Raw genomic sequence first — 23,019 nt, forward strand, 5'->3', positions numbered from 1 at the left:
ACTAGACACAGGTACCAACACACACCATGTCCCCTCTAAACACAGGTACCAACACACACCATGTCCCCACTAGACACAGGTACCAACACACACCATGTCCCCACTAGACACAGGTACCAACACACACCATGTCCCCACTAGACACAGGTACCAACACACACCATGTCCCCACTAGACACAGGTACCAACACACACCATGTCCCCACTAGACACAGGTACCAACACACACCATGTCCCCACTAGACACAGGTACCAACACACACCATGTCCCCTCTAGACACAGGTACCAACACACACCATGTCCCCACTAGATACAGGTACCGACACACACCATGTCCCCACTAGACACAGGTACCAACACACACCATGTCCCCACTAGACACAGGTACCGACACACACCATGTCCCCACTAGACACAGGTACCAACACACACCATGTCCCCACTAGACACAGGTACCAACACACACCATGTCCCCACTAGACACAGGTAGGTACCAACACACACCATGTCCCCACTAGACACAGGTAGGTACCAACACACACCATGTCCCCACTAGACACAGGTACCAACACACACCATGTCCCCACTAGAAACAGGTACCAACACACACCATGTCCCCTCTAGACACAGGTAGGTACCAACACACACCATGTCCCCACTAGACACAGGTACCAACACACACCATGTCCCCAATAGACACAGGTACCAACACACACCATGTCCCCAATAGACACAGGTACCGACACACACCATGTCCCCACTAGACACAGGTAGGTACCAACACACACCATGTCCCCACTAGACACAGGTAGGTACCAACACACACCATGTCCCCACTAGACACAGGTACCAACACACACCATGTCCCCACTAGACACAGGTACCAACACACACCATGTCCCCACTAGACACAGGTACCAACACACACCATGTCCCCACTAGACACAGGTACCAACACACACCATGTCCCCACTAGACACAGGTACCAACACACACCATGTCCCCACTAGACACAGGTAGGTACCAACACACACCATGTCCCCACTAGACACAGGTACCAACACACACCATGTCCCCACTAGACACAGGTACCAACACACACCATGTCCCCTCTAGACACAGGTACCAACACACACCATGTCCCCACTAGATACAGGTACCGACACACACCATGTCCCCACTAGACACAGGTACCAACACACACCATGTCCCCACTAGACACAGGTACCGACACACACCATGTCCCCACTAGACACAGGTACCAACACACACCATGTCCCCACTAGACACAGGTACCAACACACACCATGTCCCCACTAGACACAGGTAGGTACCAACACACACCATGTCCCCACTAGACACAGGTAGGTACCAACACACACCATGTCCCCACTAGACACAGGTACCAACACACACCATGTCCCCACTAGAAACAGGTACCAACACACACCATGTCCCCTCTAGACACAGGTAGGTACCAACACACACCATGTCCCCACTAGACACAGGTACCAACACACACCATGTCCCCAATAGACACAGGTACCAACACACACCATGTCCCCAATAGACACAGGTACCGACACACACCATGTCCCCACTAGACACAGGTAGGTACCAACACACACCATGTCCCCACTAGACACAGGTAGGTACCAACACACACCATGTCCCCACTAGACACAGGTACCAACACACACCATGTCCCCACTAGACACAGGTACCAACACACACCATGTCCCCACTAGACACAGGTACCAACACACACCATGTCCCCACTAGACACAGGTACCAACACACACCATGTCCCCACTAGACACAGGTACCAACACACACCATGTCCCCACTAGACACAGGTAGGTACCAACACACACCATGTCCCCACTAGACACAGGTAGGTACCAACACACACCATGTCCCCACTAGATACAGGTACCAACACACACCATGTCCCCACTAGAAACAGGTACCAACACACACCATGTCCCCTCTAGACACAGGTAGGTACCAACACACACCATGTCCCCACTAGACACAGGTACCAACACACACCATGTCCCCAATAGACACAGGTACCAACACACACCATGTCCCCAATAGACACAGGTACCGACACACACCATGTCCCCAATAGACACAGGTACCGACACACACCATGTCCCCACTAGACACAGGTACCAACACACACCATGTCCCCACTAGACACAGGTACCAACACACACCATGTCCCCACTAGACACAGGTACCAACACACACCATGTCCCCACTAGACACAGGTACCAACACACACCATGTCCCCTCTAGACACAGGTACCAACACACACCATGTCCCCACTAGACACAGGTAGGTACCAACACACACCATGTCCCCACTAGACACAGGTACCAACACACACCATGTCCCCACTAGACACAGGTAGGTACCAACACACACCATGTCCCCACTAGACACAGGTACCAACACACACCATGTCCCCACTAGACACAGGTAGGTACCAACACACACCATGTCCCCACTAGACACAGGTAGGTACCAACACACACCATGTCCCCACTAGACACAGGTACCAACACACACCATGTCCCCACTAGAAACAGGTACCAACACACACCATGTCCCCTCTAGACACAGGTAGGTACCAACACACACCATGTCCCCACTAGACACAGGTACCAACACACACCATGTCCCCAATAGACACAGGTACCGACACACACCATGTCCCCAATAGACACAGGTACCGACACACACCATGTCCCCACTAGACACAGGTACCGACACACACCATGTCCCCACTAGACACAGGTAGGTACCAACACACACCATGTCCCCACTAGACACAGGTAGGTACCAACACACACCATGTCCCCACTAGACACAGGTAGGTACCAACACACACCATGTCCCCACTAGACACAGGTACCAACACACACCATGTCCCCACTAGAAACAGGTACCAACACACACCATGTCCCCTCTAGACACAGGTAGGTACCAACACACACCATGTCCCCACTAGACACAGGTACCAACACACACCATGTCCCCAATAGACACAGGTACCGACACACACCATGTCCCCAATAGACACAGGTACCGACACACACCATGTCCCCACTAGACACAGGTACCGACACACACCATGTCCCCACTAGACACAGGTACCAACACACACCATGTCCCCACTAGACACAGGTACCAACACACACCATGTCCCCACTAGACACAGGTACCAACACACACCATGTCCCCTCTAGACACAGGTACCAACACACACCATGTCCCCACTAGACACAGGTAGGTACCAACACACACCATGTCCCCACTAGACACAGGTACCAACACACACCATGTCCCCTCTAGACACAGGTACCAACACACACCATGTCCCCACTAGACACAGGTAGGTACCAACACACACCATGTCCCCACTAGACACAGGTACCAACACACACCATGTCCCCACTAGACACAGGTAGGTACCAACACACACCATGTCCCCACTAGACACAGGTACCAACACACACCATGTCCCCTCTAGACACAGGTAGGTACCAACACACACCATGTCCCCAATAGACACAGGTACCAACACACACCATGTCCCCAATAGACACAGGTACCGACACACACCATGTCCCCAATAGACACAGGTACCAACACACACCATGTCCCCAATAGACACAGGTACCGACACACACCATGTCCCCAATAGACACAGGTACCGACACACACCATGTCCCCAATAGACACAGGTACCAACACACACCATGTCCCCACTAGACACAGGTACCAACACACACCATGTCCCCACTAGACACAGGTACCAACACACACCATGTCCCCTCTAGACACAGGTACCAACACACACCATGTCCCCACTAGACACAGGTAGGTACCAACACACACCATGTCCCCACTAGACACAGGTACCAACACACACCATGTCCCCACTAGACACAGGTAGGTACCAACACACACCATGTCCCCACTAGACACAGGTACCAACACACACCATGTCCCCACTAGACACAGGTAGGTACCAACACACACCATGTCCCCACTAGACACAGGTACCAACACACACCATGTCCCCTCTAGACACAGGTAGGTACCAACACACACCATGTCCCCAATAGACACAGGTACCAACACACACCATGTCCCCAATAGACACAGGTACCGACACACACCATGTCCCCACTAGACACAGGTACCAACACACATCATGTCCCCACTAGACACAGGTACCAACACACACCATGTCCCCACTAGACACAGGTACCAACACACACCATGTCCCCACTAGACACAGGTACCAACACACACCATGTCCCCACTAGACACAGGTACCAACACACACCATGTCCCCACTAGACACAGGTAGGTACCAACACACACCATGTCCCCACTAGACACAGGTAGGTACCAACACACACCATGTCCCCACTAGACACAGGTACCAACACACACCATGTCCCCACTAGACACAGGTACCAACACACACCATGTCCCCACTAGACACAGGTAGGTACCAACACACACCATGTCCCCACTAGACACAGGTAGGTACCAACACACACCATGTCCCCACTAGACACAGGTACCAACACACACCATATCCCCACTCGACACAGGTACCAACACACACCATGTCCCCTCTAGACACAGGTAGGTACCAACACACACCATATCCCCACTAGACACAGGTACCAACATACACCATGTCCCCACTAGACACAGGTAGGTACCGACACACACCATGTCCCCACTAGACACAGGTAGGTACCAACACACACCATGTCCCCACTAGACACAGGTAGGTACCAACACACACCATGTCCCCTCTAGACACAGGTACCAACACACACCATGTCCCCACTAGACACAGGTAGGTACCAACACACACCATGTCCCCACTAGACACAGGTACCAACACACACCATGTCCCCTCTAGACACAGGTAGGTTCCAACACACACCATGTCCCCTCTAGACACAGGTACCAACACACACCATGTCCCCTCTAGACACAGGTAGGTACCAACACACACCATGTCCCCTCTAGACACAGGTAGGTACCAACACACACCATGTCCCCACTAGACACAGGTACCAAGACACACCATGTCCCCTCTAGACACAGGTAGGTACCAACACACACCATGTCCCCACTAGACACAGGTAGGTACCAACACACACCATGTCCCCACTAGACACAGGTACCAACACACACCATGTCCCCTCTAGACACAGGTAGGTTCCAACACACACCATGTCCCCTCTAGACACAGGTACCAACACACACCATGTCCCCAATAGACACAGGTACCGACACACACCATGTCCCCACTAGACACAGGTACCAACACACATCATGTCCCCACTAGACACAGGTACCAACACACACCATGTCCCCACTAGACACAGGTACCAACACACACCATGTCCCCACTAGACACAGGTACCAACACACACCATGTCCCCACTAGACACAGGTACCAACACACACCATGTCCCCACTAGACACAGGTAGGTACCAACACACACCATGTCCCCACTAGACACAGGTAGGTACCAACACACACCATGTCCCCACTAGACACAGGTACCAACACACACCATGTCCCCACTAGACACAGGTACCAACACACACCATGTCCCCACTAGACACAGGTAGGTACCAACACACACCATGTCCCCACTAGACACAGGTAGGTACCAACACACACCATGTCCCCACTAGACACAGGTACCAACACACACCATATCCCCACTCGACACAGGTACCAACACACACCATGTCCCCTCTAGACACAGGTAGGTACCAACACACACCATATCCCCACTAGACACAGGTACCAACATACACCATGTCCCCACTAGACACAGGTAGGTACCGACACACACCATGTCCCCACTAGACACAGGTAGGTACCAACACACACCATGTCCCCACTAGACACAGGTAGGTACCAACACACACCATGTCCCCTCTAGACACAGGTACCAACACACACCATGTCCCCACTAGACACAGGTAGGTACCAACACACACCATGTCCCCACTAGACACAGGTACCAACACACACCATGTCCCCTCTAGACACAGGTAGGTTCCAACACACACCATGTCCCCTCTAGACACAGGTACCAACACACACCATGTCCCCTCTAGACACAGGTAGGTACCAACACACACCATGTCCCCTCTAGACACAGGTAGGTACCAACACACACCATGTCCCCACTAGACACAGGTACCAAGACACACCATGTCCCCTCTAGACACAGGTAGGTACCAACACACACCATGTCCCCACTAGACACAGGTAGGTACCAACACACACCATGTCCCCACTAGACACAGGTACCAACACACACCATGTCCCCTCTAGACACAGGTAGGTTCCAACACACACCATGTCCCCTCTAGACACAGGTACCAACACACACCATGTCCCCTCTAGACACAGGTAGGTACCAACACACACCATGTCCCCTCTAGACACAGGTAGGTACCAACACACACCATGTCCCCACTAGACACAGGTACCAAGACACACCATGTCCCCTCTAGACACAGGTAGGTACCAACACACACCATGTCCCCACTAGACACAGGTAGGTACCAACACACACCATGTCCCCTCTAGACACAGGTAGGTACCAACACACACCATGTCCCCACTAGACACAGGTACCAACACACACCATGTCCCCACTAGACACAGGTACCAACACACACCATGTCCCCACTAGACACAGGTACCAGCACACACCATGTCCCCACTAGACACAGGTACCAACACACACCATGTCCCCACTAGACACAGGTAGGTACCAACACACACCATGTCCCCACTAGACACAGGTACCGACACACACCATGTCCCCACTAGACACAGGTACCAACACACACCATGTCCCCACTAGACACAGGTAGGTACCAACACACACCATGTCCCCTCTAGACACAGGTACCAACACACACCATGTCCCCACTAGACACAGGTACCAACACACACCATGTCCCCACTAGACACAGGTAGGTACCAACACACACCATGTCCCCACTAGACACAGGTACCAACACACACCATGTCCCCTCTAGACACAGGTACCAACACACACCATGTCCCCACTAGACACAGGTACCAACACACACCATGTCCCCACTAGACACAGGTAGGTACCAACACACACCATGTCCCCACTAGACACAGGTACCAACACACACCATGTCCCCACTAGACACAGGTACCAACACACACCATATCCCCACTCGACACAGGTACCAACACACACCATGCCCCCACTAGACACAGGTACCAACACACACCATGTCCCCACTAGACACAGGTACCGACACACACCATGCCCCCTCTAGACACAGGTACCAACACACACCATGTCCCCACTAGACACAGGTACCAACACACACCATGTCCCCACTAGACACAGGTACCAACACACACCATGTCCCCACTAGACACAGGTACCAACACACACCATGTCCCCACTAGACACAGGTACCAACACACACCATATCACCACTAGACACAGGTAGGTACCAACACACACCATGTCCCCACTAGACACAGGTAGGTACCAACACACACCATGTCCCCACTAGACACAGGTAGGTACCGACACACACCATGTCCCCACTAGACACAGGTACCAACACACACCATGTCCCCACTAGACACAGGTACCAACACACACCATGCCCCCTCTAGACACAGGTACCAGCACACACCATGTCCCCACTAGACACAGGTACCAACACACATCATGTCCCCACTAGACACAGGTACCAACACACACCATGTCCCCACTAGACACAGGTACCAACACACACCATGTCCCCACTAGACACAGGTAGGTACCAACACACACCATGTCCCCACTAGACACAGGTACCAACACACACCATGTCCCCACTAGACACAGGTACCAACACACACCATATCCCCACTCGACACAGGTAGGTACCAACACACACCATGTCCCCACTAGACACAGGTACCGACACACACCATGTCCCCACTAGACACAGGTAGGTACCAACACACACCATGTCCCCACTAGACACAGGTACCAACACACACCATGTCCCCACTAGACACAGGTAGGTACCAACACACACCATGTCCCCACTAGACACAGGTAGGTACCAACACACACCATGTCCCCACTAGACACAGGTAGGTACCAACACACACCATGTCCCCGCTAGACACAGGTACCAACACACACCATGTCCCCACTCGACACAGGTAGGTACCAACACACACCATGTCCCCACTCGACACAGGTAGGTACCAACACACACCATGTCCCCACTAGACACAGGTACCGACACACACCATGTCCCCACTAGACACAGGTAGGTACCAACACACACCATGTCCCCACTAGACACAGGTACCAACACACACCATGTCCCCACTAGACACAGGTAGGTACCAACACACACCATGTCCCCACTAGACACAGGTAGGTACCAACACACACCATGTCCCCACTAGACACAGGTAGGTACCAACACACACCATGTCCCCGCTAGACACAGGTACCAACACACACCATGTCCCCACTAGACACAGGTACCAACACACACCATGTCCCCTCTAGACACAGGTAGGTACCAACACACACCATGTCCCCACTAGACACAGGTAGGTACCAACACACACCATGTCCCCACTAGACACAGGTAGGTACCAACACACACCATGTCCCCACTAGACACAGGTAGGTACCAACACACACCATGTCCCCACTAGACACAGGTACCAACACACACCATGTCCCCACTAGACACAGGTACCAACACACACCATGTCCCCACTAGACACAGGTACCAACACACACCATGTCCCCACTAGACACAGGTACCAACACACACCATGTCCCCACTAGACACAGGTACCAACACACACCATGTCCCCACTAGACACAGGTACCAACACACACCATGTCCCCACTAGACACAGGTACCAACACACACCATGTCCCCACTAGACACTGGTAGGTACCAACACACACCATGTCCCCACTAGACACAGGTAGGTACCAACACACACCATGTCCCCACTAGACACAGGTACCGACACACACCATGTCCCCATTAGACACAGGTACCAGCACACACCATGTCCCCACTAGACACAGGTACCAACACACATCATGTCCCCACTAGACACAGGTACCAACACACACCATGTCCCCTCTAGACACAGGTAGGTACCAACACACACCATGTCCCCACTAGACACAGGTAGGTACCAACACACACCATGTCCCCACTAGACACAGGTAGGTACCAACACACACCATGTCCCCACTAGACACAGGTACCAACACACACCATGTCCCCACTAGACACAGGTACCAACACACACCATGTCCCCACTAGACACAGGTACCAACACACACCATGTCCCCACTAGACACAGGTACCAACACACACCATGTCCCCAATAGACACAGGTACCAACACACACCATGTCCCCTCTAGACACAGGTAGGTACCAGCACACACCATGTCCCCAATAGACACAGGTACCAACACACACCATGTCCCCTCTAGACACAGGTAGGTACCAGCACACACCATGTCCCCAATAGACACAGGTACCAACACACACCATGTCCCCTCTAGACACAGGTAGGTACCAGCACACACCATGTCCCCACTAGACACAGGTACCAACACACATCATGTCCCCACTAGACACAGGTACCAACACACACCATGTCCCCACTAGACACAGGTACCAACACACACCATGTCCCCACTAGACACAGGTACCAACACACACCATGTCCCCACTAGACACAGGTACCAACACACACCATGTCCCCACTAGACACAGGTACCAACACACACCATGTCCCCACTAGACACAGGTACCAACACACACCATGTCCCCACTAGACACAGGTAGGTACCAACACACACCATGTCCCCACTAGACACAGGTAGGTACCAACACACACCATGTCCCCACTAGACACAGGTACCAACACACACCATATCACCACTAGACACAGGTAGGTACCAACACACACCATGTCCCCACTAGACACAGGTAGGTACCAACACACACCATGTCCCCACTAGACACAGGTAGGTACCGACACACACCATGTCCCCACTAGACACAGGTACCAACACACACCATGTCCCCACTAGACACAGGTACCAACACACACCATGCCCCCTCTAGACACAGGTACCAACACACACCATGTCCCCACTAGACACAGGTACCAACACACACCATGTCCCCACTAGACACAGGTACCAACACACATCATGTCCCCACTAGACACAGGTACCAACACACACCATGTCCCCACTAGACACAGGTACCAACACACACCATGTCCCCACTAGACACAGGTAGGTACCAACACACACCATGTCCCCACTAGACACAGGTACCAACACACACCATGTCCCCACTAGACACAGGTACCAACACACACCATATCCCCACTCGACACAGGTAGGTACCAACACACACCATGTCCCCACTAGACACAGGTACCGACACACACCATGTCCCCACTAGACACAGGTAGGTACCAACACACACCATGTCCCCACTAGACACAGGTACCAACACACACCATGTCCCCACTAGACACAGGTACCAACACACACCATGTCCCCACTAGACACAGGTAGGTACCAACACACACCATGTCCCCACTAGACACAGGTAGGTACCAACACACACCATGTCCCCACTAGACACAGGTAGGTACCAACACACACCATGTCCCCGCTAGACACAGGTAGGTACCAACACACACCATGTCCCCACTCGACACAGGTAGGTACCAACACACACCATGTCCCCACTAGACACAGGTAGGTACCAACACACACCATGTCCCCACTAGACACAGGTAGGTACCAACACACACCATGTCCCCACTAGACACAGGTAGGTACCAACACACACCATGTCCCCGCTAGACACAGGTACCAACACACACCATGTCCCCACTAGACACAGGTACCAACACACACCATGTCCCCTCTAGACACAGGTAGGTACCAACACACACCATGTCCCCACTAGACACAGGTAGGTACCAACACACACCATGTCCCCACTAGACACAGGTAGGTACCAACACACACCATGTCCCCACTAGACACAGGTAGGTACCAACACACACCATGTCCCCACTAGACACAGGTACCAACACACACCATGTCCCCACTAGACACAGGTACCAACACACACCATGTCCCCACTAGACACAGGTACCAACACACACCATGTCCCCACTAGACACAGGTACCAACACACACCATGTCCCCACTAGACACAGGTACCAACACACACCATGTCCCCACTAGACACAGGTACCAACACACACCATGTCCCCACTAGACACAGGTACCAACACACACCATGTCCCCACTAGACACAGGTACCAACACACACCATGTCCCCACTAGACACAGGTACCAACACACACCATGTCCCCACTAGACACTGGTAGGTACCAACACACACCATGTCCCCACTAGACACAGGTAGGTACCAACACACACCATGTCCCCACTAGACACAGGTACCGACACACACCATGTCCCCATTAGACACAGGTACCAGCACACACCATGTCCCCACTAGACACAGGTACCAACACACATCATGTCCCCACTAGACACAGGTACCAACACACACCATGTCCCCTCTAGACACAGGTAGGTACCAACACACACCATGTCCCCACTAGACACAGGTAGGTACCAACACACACCATGTCCCCACTAGACACAGGTAGGTACCAACACACACCATGTCCCCACTAGACACAGGTACCAACACACACCATGTCCCCACTAGACACAGGTACCAACACACACCATGTCCCCACTAGACACAGGTACCAACACACACCATGTCCCCACTAGACACAGGTACCAACACACACCATGTCCCCAATAGACACAGGTACCAACACACACCATGTCCCCTCTAGACACAGGTAGGTACCAGCACACACCATGTCCCCAATAGACACAGGTACCAACACACACCATGTCCCCTCTAGACACAGGTAGGTACCAGCACACACCATGTCCCCAATAGACACAGGTACCAACACACACCATGTCCCCTCTAGACACAGGTAGGTACCAGCACACACCATGTCCCCACTAGACACAGGTACCAACACACATCATGTCCCCACTAGACACAGGTACCAACACACACCATGTCCCCACTAGACACAGGTACCAACACACACCATGTCCCCACTAGACACAGGTACCAACACACACCATGTCCCCACTAGACACAGGTACCAACACACACCATGTCCCCACTAGACACAGGTACCAACACACACCATGTCCCCACTAGACACAGGTAGGTACCAACACACACCATGTCCCCACTAGACACAGGTAGGTACCAACACACACCATGTCCCCACTAGACACAGGTACCAACACACACCATATCACCACTAGACACAGGTAGGTACCAACACACACCATGTCCCCACTAGACACAGGTAGGTACCAACACACACCATGTCCCCACTAGACACAGGTAGGTACCGACACACACCATGTCCCCACTAGACACAGGTACCAACACACACCATGTCCCCACTAGACACAGGTACCAACACACACCATGCCCCCTCTAGACACAGGTACCAACACACACCATGTCCCCACTAGACACAGGTACCAACACACACCATGTCCCCACTAGACACAGGTACCAACACACATCATGTCCCCACTAGACACAGGTACCAACACACACCATGTCCCCACTAGACACAGGTACCAACACACACCATGTCCCCACTAGACACAGGTAGGTACCAACACACACCATGTCCCCACTAGACACAGGTACCAACACACACCATGTCCCCACTAGACACAGGTACCAACACACACCATATCCCCACTCGACACAGGTAGGTACCAACACACACCATGTCCCCACTAGACACAGGTACCGACACACACCATGTCCCCACTAGACACAGGTAGGTACCAACACACACCATGTCCCCACTAGACACAGGTACCAACACACACCATGTCCCCACTAGACACAGGTACCAACACACACCATGTCCCCACTAGACACAGGTAGGTACCAACACACACCATGTCCCCACTAGACACAGGTAGGTACCAACACACACCATGTCCCCACTAGACACAGGTAGGTACCAACACACACCATGTCCCCGCTAGACACAGGTAGGTACCAACACACACCATGTCCCCACTCGACACAGGTAGGTACCAACACACACCATGTCCCCACTCGACACAGGTAGGTACCAACACACACCATGTCCCCACTAGACACAGGTACCGACACACACCATGTCCCCACTAGACACAGGTAGGTACCGACACACACCATGTCCCCACTAGACACAGGTACCAACACACACCATGTCCCCACTAGACACAGGTAGGTACCAACACACACCATGTCCCCACTAGACACAGGTAGGTACCAACACACACCATGTCCCCACTAGACACAGGTACCAACACACACCATGCCCCCTCTAGACACAGGTACCAACACACACCATGCCCCCACTAGACACAGGTACCAACACACACCATGCCCCCTCTAGACACAGGTACCAACACACACCATGTCCCCACTAGACACAGGTACCAACACACACCATGTCCCCACTAGACACAGGTACCAACACACACCATGTCCCCACTAGACACAGGTACCAACACACACCATGTCCCCACTAGACACAGGTACCAACACACACCATGTCCCCACTAGACACAGGTACCAACACACACCATGTCCCCACTAGACACAGGTACCAACACACACCATGTCCCCACTAGACACAGGTACCAACACACACCATGTCCCCACTAGACACAGGTACCAACACACACCATGTCCCCACTAGACACAGGTAGGTACCAACACACACCATGTCCCCACTAGACACAGGTAGGTACCAACACACACCATGTCCCCACTAGACACAGGTACCAACACACACCATATCACCACTAGACACAGGTAGGTACCAACACACACCATGTCCCCACTAGACACAGGTAGGTACCAACACACACCATGTCCCCACTAGACACAGGTAGGTACCGACACACACCATGTCCCCACTAGACACAGGTACCAACACACACCATGTCCCCACTAGACACAGGTACCAACACACACCATGCCCCCTCTAGACACAGGTACCAACACACACCATGTCCCCATTAGACACAGGTACCAGCACACACCATGTCCCCACTAGACACAGGTACCAACACACATCATGTCCCCACTAGACACAGGTACCAACACACACCATGTCCCCACTAGACACAGGTAGGTACCAACACACACCATGTCCCCACTAGACACAGGTACCAACACACACCATGTCCCCACTAGACACAGGTACCAACACACACCATATCCCCACTCGACACAGGTAGGTACCAACACACACCATGTCCCCACTAGACACAGGTACCGACACACACCATGCCCCCTCTAGACACAGGTACCAACACACACCATGTCCCCATTAGACACAGGTACCAGCACACACCATGTCCCCACTAGACACAGGTACCAACACACATCATGTCCCCACTAGACACAGGTACCAACACACACCATGTCCCCACTAGACACAGGTACCAACACACACCATGTCCCCACTAGACACAGGTAGGTACCAACACACACCATGTCCCCACTAGACACAGGTACCAACACACACCATGTCCCCACTAGACACAGGTACCAACACACACCATATCCCCACTCGACACAGGTAGGTACCAACACACACCATGTCCCCACTAGACACAGGTACCGACACACACCATGTCCCCACTAGACACAGGTAGGTACCAACACACACCATGTCCCCACTAGACACAGGTACCAACACACACCATGTCCCCACTAGACACAGGTACCAACACACACCATGTCCCCACTAGACACAGGTAGGTACCAACACACACCATGTCCCCACTAGACACAGGTAGGTACCAACACACACCATGTCCCCACTAGACACAGGTAGGTACCAACACACACCATGTCCCCGCTAGACACAGGTAGGTACCAACACACACCATGTCCCCACTCGACACAGGTAGGTACCAACACACACCATGTCCCCACTCGACACAGGTAGGTACCAACACACACCATGTCCCCACTAGACACAGGTACCGACACACACCATGTCCCCACTAGACACAGGTAGGTACCGACACACACCATGTCCCCACTAGACACAGGTACCAACACACACCATGTCCCCACTAGACACTGGTAGGTACCAACACACACCATGTCCCCACTAGACACAGGTACCAACACACACCATGTCCCCACTAGACACAGGTAGGTACCAACACACACCATGTCCCCACTAGACACAGGTACCAACACACACCATGTCCCCACTAGACACAGGTACCAACACACACCATGTCCCCACTAGACACAGCTAGGTACCAACACACACCATGTCCCCACTAGACACAGGTAGGTACCAACACACACCATGTCCCCACTAGACACAGGTACCAACACACACCATGCCCCCTCTAGACACAGGTACCAACACACACCATGCCCCCACTAGACACAGGTACCAACACACACCATGCCCCCTCTAGACACAGGTACCAACACACACCATGTCCCCACTAGACACAGGTACCAACACACACCATGTCCCCACTAGACACAGGTACCAACACACACCATGTCCCCACTAGACACAGGTACCAACACACACCATGTCCCCACTAGACACAGGTACCAACACACACCATGTCCCCACTAGACACAGGTACCAACACACACCATGTCCCCACTAGACACAGGTACCAACACACACCATGTCCCCACTAGACACAGGTACCAACACACACCATGTCCCCACTAGACACAGGTACCAACACACACCATGTCCCCACTAGACACAGGTACCAACACACACCATGTCCCCACTAGACACAGGTACCAACACACACCATGTCCCCACTAGACACAGGTAGGTACCAACACACACCATGTCCCCACTAGACACAGGTAGGTACCAACACACACCATGTCCCCACTAGACACAGGTACCAACACACACCATATCACCACTAGACACAGGTAGGTACCAACACACACCATGTCCCCACTAGACACAGGTAGGTACCAACACACACCATGTCCCCACTAGACACAGGTAGGTACCGACACACACCATGTCCCCACTAGACACAGGTACCAACACACACCATGTCCCCACTAGACACAGGTACCAACACACACCATGCCCCCTCTAGACACAGGTACCAACACACACCATGTCCCCATTAGACACAGGTACCAGCACACACCATGTCCCCACTAGACACAGGTACCAACACACATCATGTCCCCACTAGACACAGGTACCAACACACACCATGTCCCCACTAGACACAGGTACCAACACACACCATGTCCCCACTAGACACAGGTAGGTACCAACACACACCATGTCCCCACTAGACACAGGTACCAACACACACCATGTCCCCACTAGACACAGGTACCAACACACACCATATCCCCACTCGACACAGGTAGGTACCAACACACACCATGTCCCCACTAGACACAGGTACCGACACACACCATGTCCCCACTAGACACAGGTAGGTACCAACACACACCATGTCCCCACTAGACACAGGTACCAACACACACCATGTCCCCACTAGACACAGGTACCAACACACACCATGTCCCCACTAGACACAGGTAGGTACCAACACACACCATGTCCCCACTAGACACAGGTAGGTACCAACACACACCATGTCCCCGCTAGACACAGGTAGGTACCAACACACACCATGTCCCCGCTAGACACAGGTAGGTACCAACACACACCATGTCCCCACTCGACACAGGTAGGTACCAACACACACCATGTCCCCACTCGACACAGGTAGGTACCAACACACACCATGTCCCCACTAGACACAGGTACCGACACACACCATGTCCCCACTAGACACAGGTAGGTACCGACACACACCATGTCCCCACTAGACACAGGTACCAACACACACCATGTCCCCACTAGACACAGGTAGGTACCAACACACACCATGTCCCCACTAGACACAGGTAGGTACCAACACACACCATGTCCCCACTAGACACAGGTACCAACACACACCATGCCCCCTCTAGACACAGGTACCAACACACACCATGCCCCCACTAGACACAGGTACCAACACACACCATGCCCCCTCTAGACACAGGTACCAACACACACCATGTCCCCACTAGACACAGGTACCAACACACACCATGTCCCCACTAGACACAGGTACCAACACACACCATGTCCCCACTAGACACAGGTACCAACACACACCATGTCCCCACTAGACACAGGTACCAACACACACCATGTCCCCACTAGACACAGGTACCAACACACACCATGTCCCCACTAGACACAGGTACCAACACACACCATGTCCCCACTAGACACAGGTACCAACACACACCATGTCCCCACTAGACACAGGTACCAACACACACCATGTCCCCACTAGACACAGGTAGGTACCAACACACACCATGTCCCCACTAGACACAGGTAGGTACCAACACACACCATGTCCCCACTAGACACAGGTACCAACACACACCATATCACCACTAGACACAGGTAGGTACCAACACACACCATGTCCCCACTAGACACAGGTAGGTACCAACACACACCATGTCCCCACTAGACACAGGTAGGTACCGACACACACCATGTCCCCACTAGACACAGGTACCAACACACACCATGTCCCCACTAGACACAGGTACCAACACACACCATGCCCCCTCTAGACACAGGTACCAACACACACCATGTCCCCATTAGACACAGGTACCAGCACACACCATGTCCCCACTAGACACAGGTACCAACACACATCATGTCCCCACTAGACACAGGTACCAACACACACCATGTCCCCACTAGACACAGGTACCAACACACACCATGTCCCCACTAGACACAGGTAGGTACCAACACACACCATGTCCCCACTAGACACAGGTACCAACACACACCATGTCCCCACTAGACACAGGTACCAACACACACCATATCCCCACTCGACACAGGTAGGTACCAACACACACCATGTCCCCACTAGACACAGGTACCGACACACACCATGCCCCCTCTAGACACAGGTACCAACACACACCATGTCCCCATTAGACACAGGTACCAGCACACACCATGTCCCCACTAGACACAGGTACCAACACACATCATGTCCCCACTAGACACAGGTACCAACACACACCATGTCCCCACTAGACACAGGTACCAACACACACCATGTCCCCACTAGACACAGGTAGGTACCAACACACACCATGTCCCCACTAGACACAGGTACCAACACACACCATGTCCCCACTAGACACAGGTACCAACACACACCATGTCCCCACTAGACACAGGTACCAACACACACCATATCCCCACTCGACACAGGTAGGTACCAACACACACCATGTCCCCACTAGACACAGGTAGGTACCAACACACACCATGTCCCCACTAGACACAGGTAGGTACCAACACACACCATGTCCCCGCTAGACACAGGTAGGTACCAACACACACCATGTCCCCACTCGACACAGGTAGGTACCAACACACACCATGTCCCCACTCGACACAGGTAGGTACCAACACACACCATGTCCCCACTAGACACAGGTACCGACACACACCATGTCCCCACTAGACACAGGTAGGTACCGACACACACCATGTCCCCACTAGACACAGGTACCAACACACACCATGTCCCCACTAGACACAGGTAGGTACCAACACACACCATGTCCCCACTAGACACAGGTAGGTACCAACACACACCATGTCCCCACTAGACACAGGTAGGTACCAACACACACCATGTCCCCGCTAGACACAGGTACCAACACACACCATGTCCCCGCTAGACACAGGTACCGACACACACCATGTCCCCGCTAGACACAGGTACCGACACACACCATGTCCCCACTAGACACAGGTACCGACACACACCATGTCCCCACTAGACACAGGTACCAACACACACCATGTCCCCACTAGACACAGGTACCAACACACACCATGTCCCCTCTAGACACAGGTAGGTACCAACACACACCATGTCCCCACTAGACACAGGTAGGTACCAACACACACCATGTCCCCACTAGACACAGGTAGGTACCAACACACACCATGTCCCCACTAGACACAGGTAGGTACCAACACACACCATGTCCCCACTAGACACAGGTACCAACACACACCATGTCCCCACTAGACACAGGTACCAACACACACCATGTCCCCACTAGACACAGGTACCAACACACACCATGTCCCCACTAGACACAGGTACCAACACACACCATGTCCCCACTAGACACAGGTACCAACACACACCATGTCCCCACTAGACACAGGTACCAACACACACCATGTCCCCACTAGACACTGGTAGGTACCAACACACACCATGTCCCCACTAGACACAGGTACCAACACACACCATGTCCCCACTAGACACAGGTACCGACACACACCATGTCCCCATTAGACACAGGTACCAGCACACACCATGTCCCCACTAGACACAGGTACCAACACACATCATGTCCCCACTAGACACAGGTACCAACACACACCATGTCCCCTCTAGACACAGGTAGGTACCAACACACACCATGTCCCCACTAGACACAGGTAGGTACCAACACACACCATGTCCCCACTAGACACAGGTAGGTACCAACACACACCATGTCCCCACTAGACACAGGTACCAACACACACCATGTCCCCACTAGACACAGGTACCAACACACACCATGTCCCCTCTAGACACAGGTAGGTACCAGCACACACCATGTCCCCAATAGACACAGGTACCAACACACACCATGTCCCCTCTAGACACAGGTAGGTACCAACACACACCATGTCCCCACTAGACACAGGTAGGTACCAACACACACCATGTCCCCACTAGACACAGGTAGGTACCAACACACACCATGTCCCCACTAGACACAGGTAGGTACCAACACACACCATGTCCCCACTAGACACAGGTACCAACACACACCATGTCCCCACTAGACACAGGTACCAACACACACCATGTCCCCACTAGACACAGGTACCAACACACACCATGTCCCCAATAGACACAGGTACCAACACACACCATGTCCCCTCTAGACACAGGTAGGTACCAACACACACCATGTCCCCACTAGACACAGGTAGGTACCAACACACACCATGTCCCCACTAGACACAGGTAGGTACCAACACACACCATGTCCCCACTAGACACAGGTACCAACACACACCATGTCCCCACTAGACACAGGTAGGTACCAACACACACCATGTCCCCACTAGACACAGGTAGGTACCAACACACACCATGTCCCCACTAGACACAGGTACCAACACACACCATGTCCCCACTAGACACAGCTAGGTACCAACACACACCATGTCCCCACTAGACACAGGTAGGTACCAACACACACCATGTCCCCACTAGACACAGGTACCAACACACACCATGCCCCCTCTAGACACAGGTACCAACACACACCATGCCCCCACTAGACACAGGTACCAACACACACCATGCCCCCTCTAGACACAGGTACCAACACACACCATGTCCCCACTAGACACAGGTAGGTACCAACACACACCATGTCCCCACTAGACACAGGTAGGTACCAACACACACCATGTCCCCACTAGACACAGGTAGGTACCGACACACACCATGTCCCCACTAGACACAGGTACCGACACACACCATGTCCCCACTAGACACAGGTACCGACACACACCATGTTCCCACTAGACACAGGTAGGTACCAACACACACCATGTCCCCACTAGACACAGGTAGGTACCAACACACACCATGTCCCCACTAGACACAGGTAGGTACCAACACACACCATGTCCCCACTAGACACAGGTAGGTACCAACACACACCATGTCCCCACTAGACACAGGAATCGACACACACCATGTCCCCACTAGACACAGGAATCGACACACACCATGTCCCCATTAGACACAGGTAGGTACCAACACACACCATGTCCCCACTAGACACAGGTAGGTACCAACACACACCATGTCCCCACTAGACACAGGTAGGTACCAACACACACCATGTCCCCACTAGACACAGGTAGGTACCAACACACACCATGTCCCCACTAGACACAGGTAGGTACCAACACACACCATGTCCCCACTAGACACAGGTACGAACACACACCATGTCCCCTCTAGACACAGGTACCAACACACACCATGTCCCCACTAGACACAGCTAGGTACCGACACACACCATGTCCCCACTAGACACAGGTACCGACACACACCATGTCCCCACTAGACACAGGTACCAACACACACCATGTCCCCACTAGACACAGGTAGGTACCAACACACACCATGTCCCCACTAGACACAGGTACCGACACACACCATGTCCCCACTAGACACAGGAATCGACACACACCATGTCCCCATTAGACACAGGTAGGTACCAACACACACCATGTCCCCACTAGACACAGGTAGGTACCAACACACACCATGTCCCCACTAGACACAGGTAGGTACCGACACACACCATGTCCCCACTAGACACAGGTAGGTACCAACACACACCATGTCCCCACTAGACACAGGTACCGACACACACCATGTCCCCACTAGACACAGGTTCCAACACACACCATGCCCCCACTAGACACAGGTAGGTACCAACACACACCATGTCCCCACTAGACACAGGTAGGTACCAACACACACCATGTCCCCACTAGACACAGGTACCAACACACACCATGTCCCCACTAGACACAGGTAGGTACCAACACACACCATGTCCCCACTAGACACAGGTAGGTACCAACACACACCATGTCCCCACTAGACACAGGTAGGTACCAACACACACCATGCCCCCACTAGACACAGGTAGGTACCAGCACACACCATGTCCCCACTAGACACAGGTAGGTACCAACACACACCATGTCCCCACTAGACACAGGTACCGACACACACCATGTCCCCACTAGACACAGGTAGGTACCAACACACACCATGTCCCCACTAGACACAGGTAGGTACCAACACACACCATGTCCCCACTAGACACAGGTAGGTACCAACACACACCATGTCCCCACTAGACACAGGTAGGTACCAACACACACCATGTCCCCACTAGACACAGGTACCAACACACACCATGTCCCCTCTAGACACAGGTAGGTACCAACACACACCATGTCCCCACTAGACACAGGTAGGTACCAACACACACCATGTCCCCACTAGACACAGGTACCAACACACACCATGTCCCCTCTAGACACAGGTAGGTACCAACACACACCATGTCCCCACTAGACACAGGTAGGTACCAACACACACCATGTCCCCACTAGACACAGGTAGGTACCAACACACACCATGTCCCCACTAGACACAGGTACCAACACACACATTTAAAACAGGTATACCTTCCTCTGTGAACCGTTAAAAAAAAAAAGAATGTGTCTGTTTCTGCAGGTCCGGTGGTGGCAAAGGACATCAGTACGTACCACACTGTCTTCCTATTGGCCATACTGGGAGGCATGGCTGTCATCCTCCTCTGCCTGCTCTGTCTACTACTGTACTACTGCAGGTCTGTCTATCTGTCTGGATCAATGGACTTCCCTGCTGACTGTCATAAGTGTGTCTTGTGTGTCAGTGAAGCAGTCTTGAGTTTCAACAGGACTGTCTTCTCATCCCTCCCCCCTTCTCTCTCTCCCTCCCTGTCTCTCTCTCTCTC

General features: G+C 52.9%; 1 protein-coding gene and 1 long non-coding RNA gene across 18 annotated transcripts in view; both read left to right on the forward strand.

The window, feature by feature from the left end:
• The window catches only part of LOC129857045 (protein FAM171A1-like), a 64,891-nt gene that overhangs the window by 37,947 nt on the left and 3,925 nt on the right, over window positions 1-23,019 (forward strand). Inside the window, exon 7 of the mRNA XM_055924939.1 lies at window positions 22,758-22,872. Within this exon, the coding sequence (XP_055780914.1) occupies window positions 22,758-22,872 (115 nt within the window). The remainder of the gene's footprint in view (window positions 1-22,757; window positions 22,873-23,019) is intronic.
• Window positions 185-15,808, forward strand: LOC129857046 (uncharacterized). 17 transcript variants are annotated; one of them, XR_008759865.1, is made up of 9 exons: window positions 196-249; window positions 598-737; window positions 1,438-1,577; window positions 1,968-6,371; window positions 6,482-8,651; window positions 9,148-9,715; window positions 10,522-11,075; window positions 11,640-12,207; window positions 12,980-13,752. It is a non-coding gene; the product is annotated as an uncharacterized LOC129857046 (long non-coding RNA). The 17 variants fall into 17 exon arrangements; XR_008759862.1 differs by lacking the exons at window positions 196-249; window positions 598-737 and adding exons at window positions 14,166-15,335; window positions 15,590-15,808 and having other exon boundaries at window positions 928-1,577; window positions 12,980-13,385; XR_008759857.1 differs by having other exon boundaries at window positions 185-737.

This window comes from Salvelinus fontinalis, chromosome 6 (genome assembly GCF_029448725.1).
Source record: "Salvelinus fontinalis isolate EN_2023a chromosome 6, ASM2944872v1, whole genome shotgun sequence".
NCBI classification, from domain to species: domain Eukaryota; kingdom Metazoa; phylum Chordata; class Actinopteri; order Salmoniformes; family Salmonidae; genus Salvelinus; species Salvelinus fontinalis.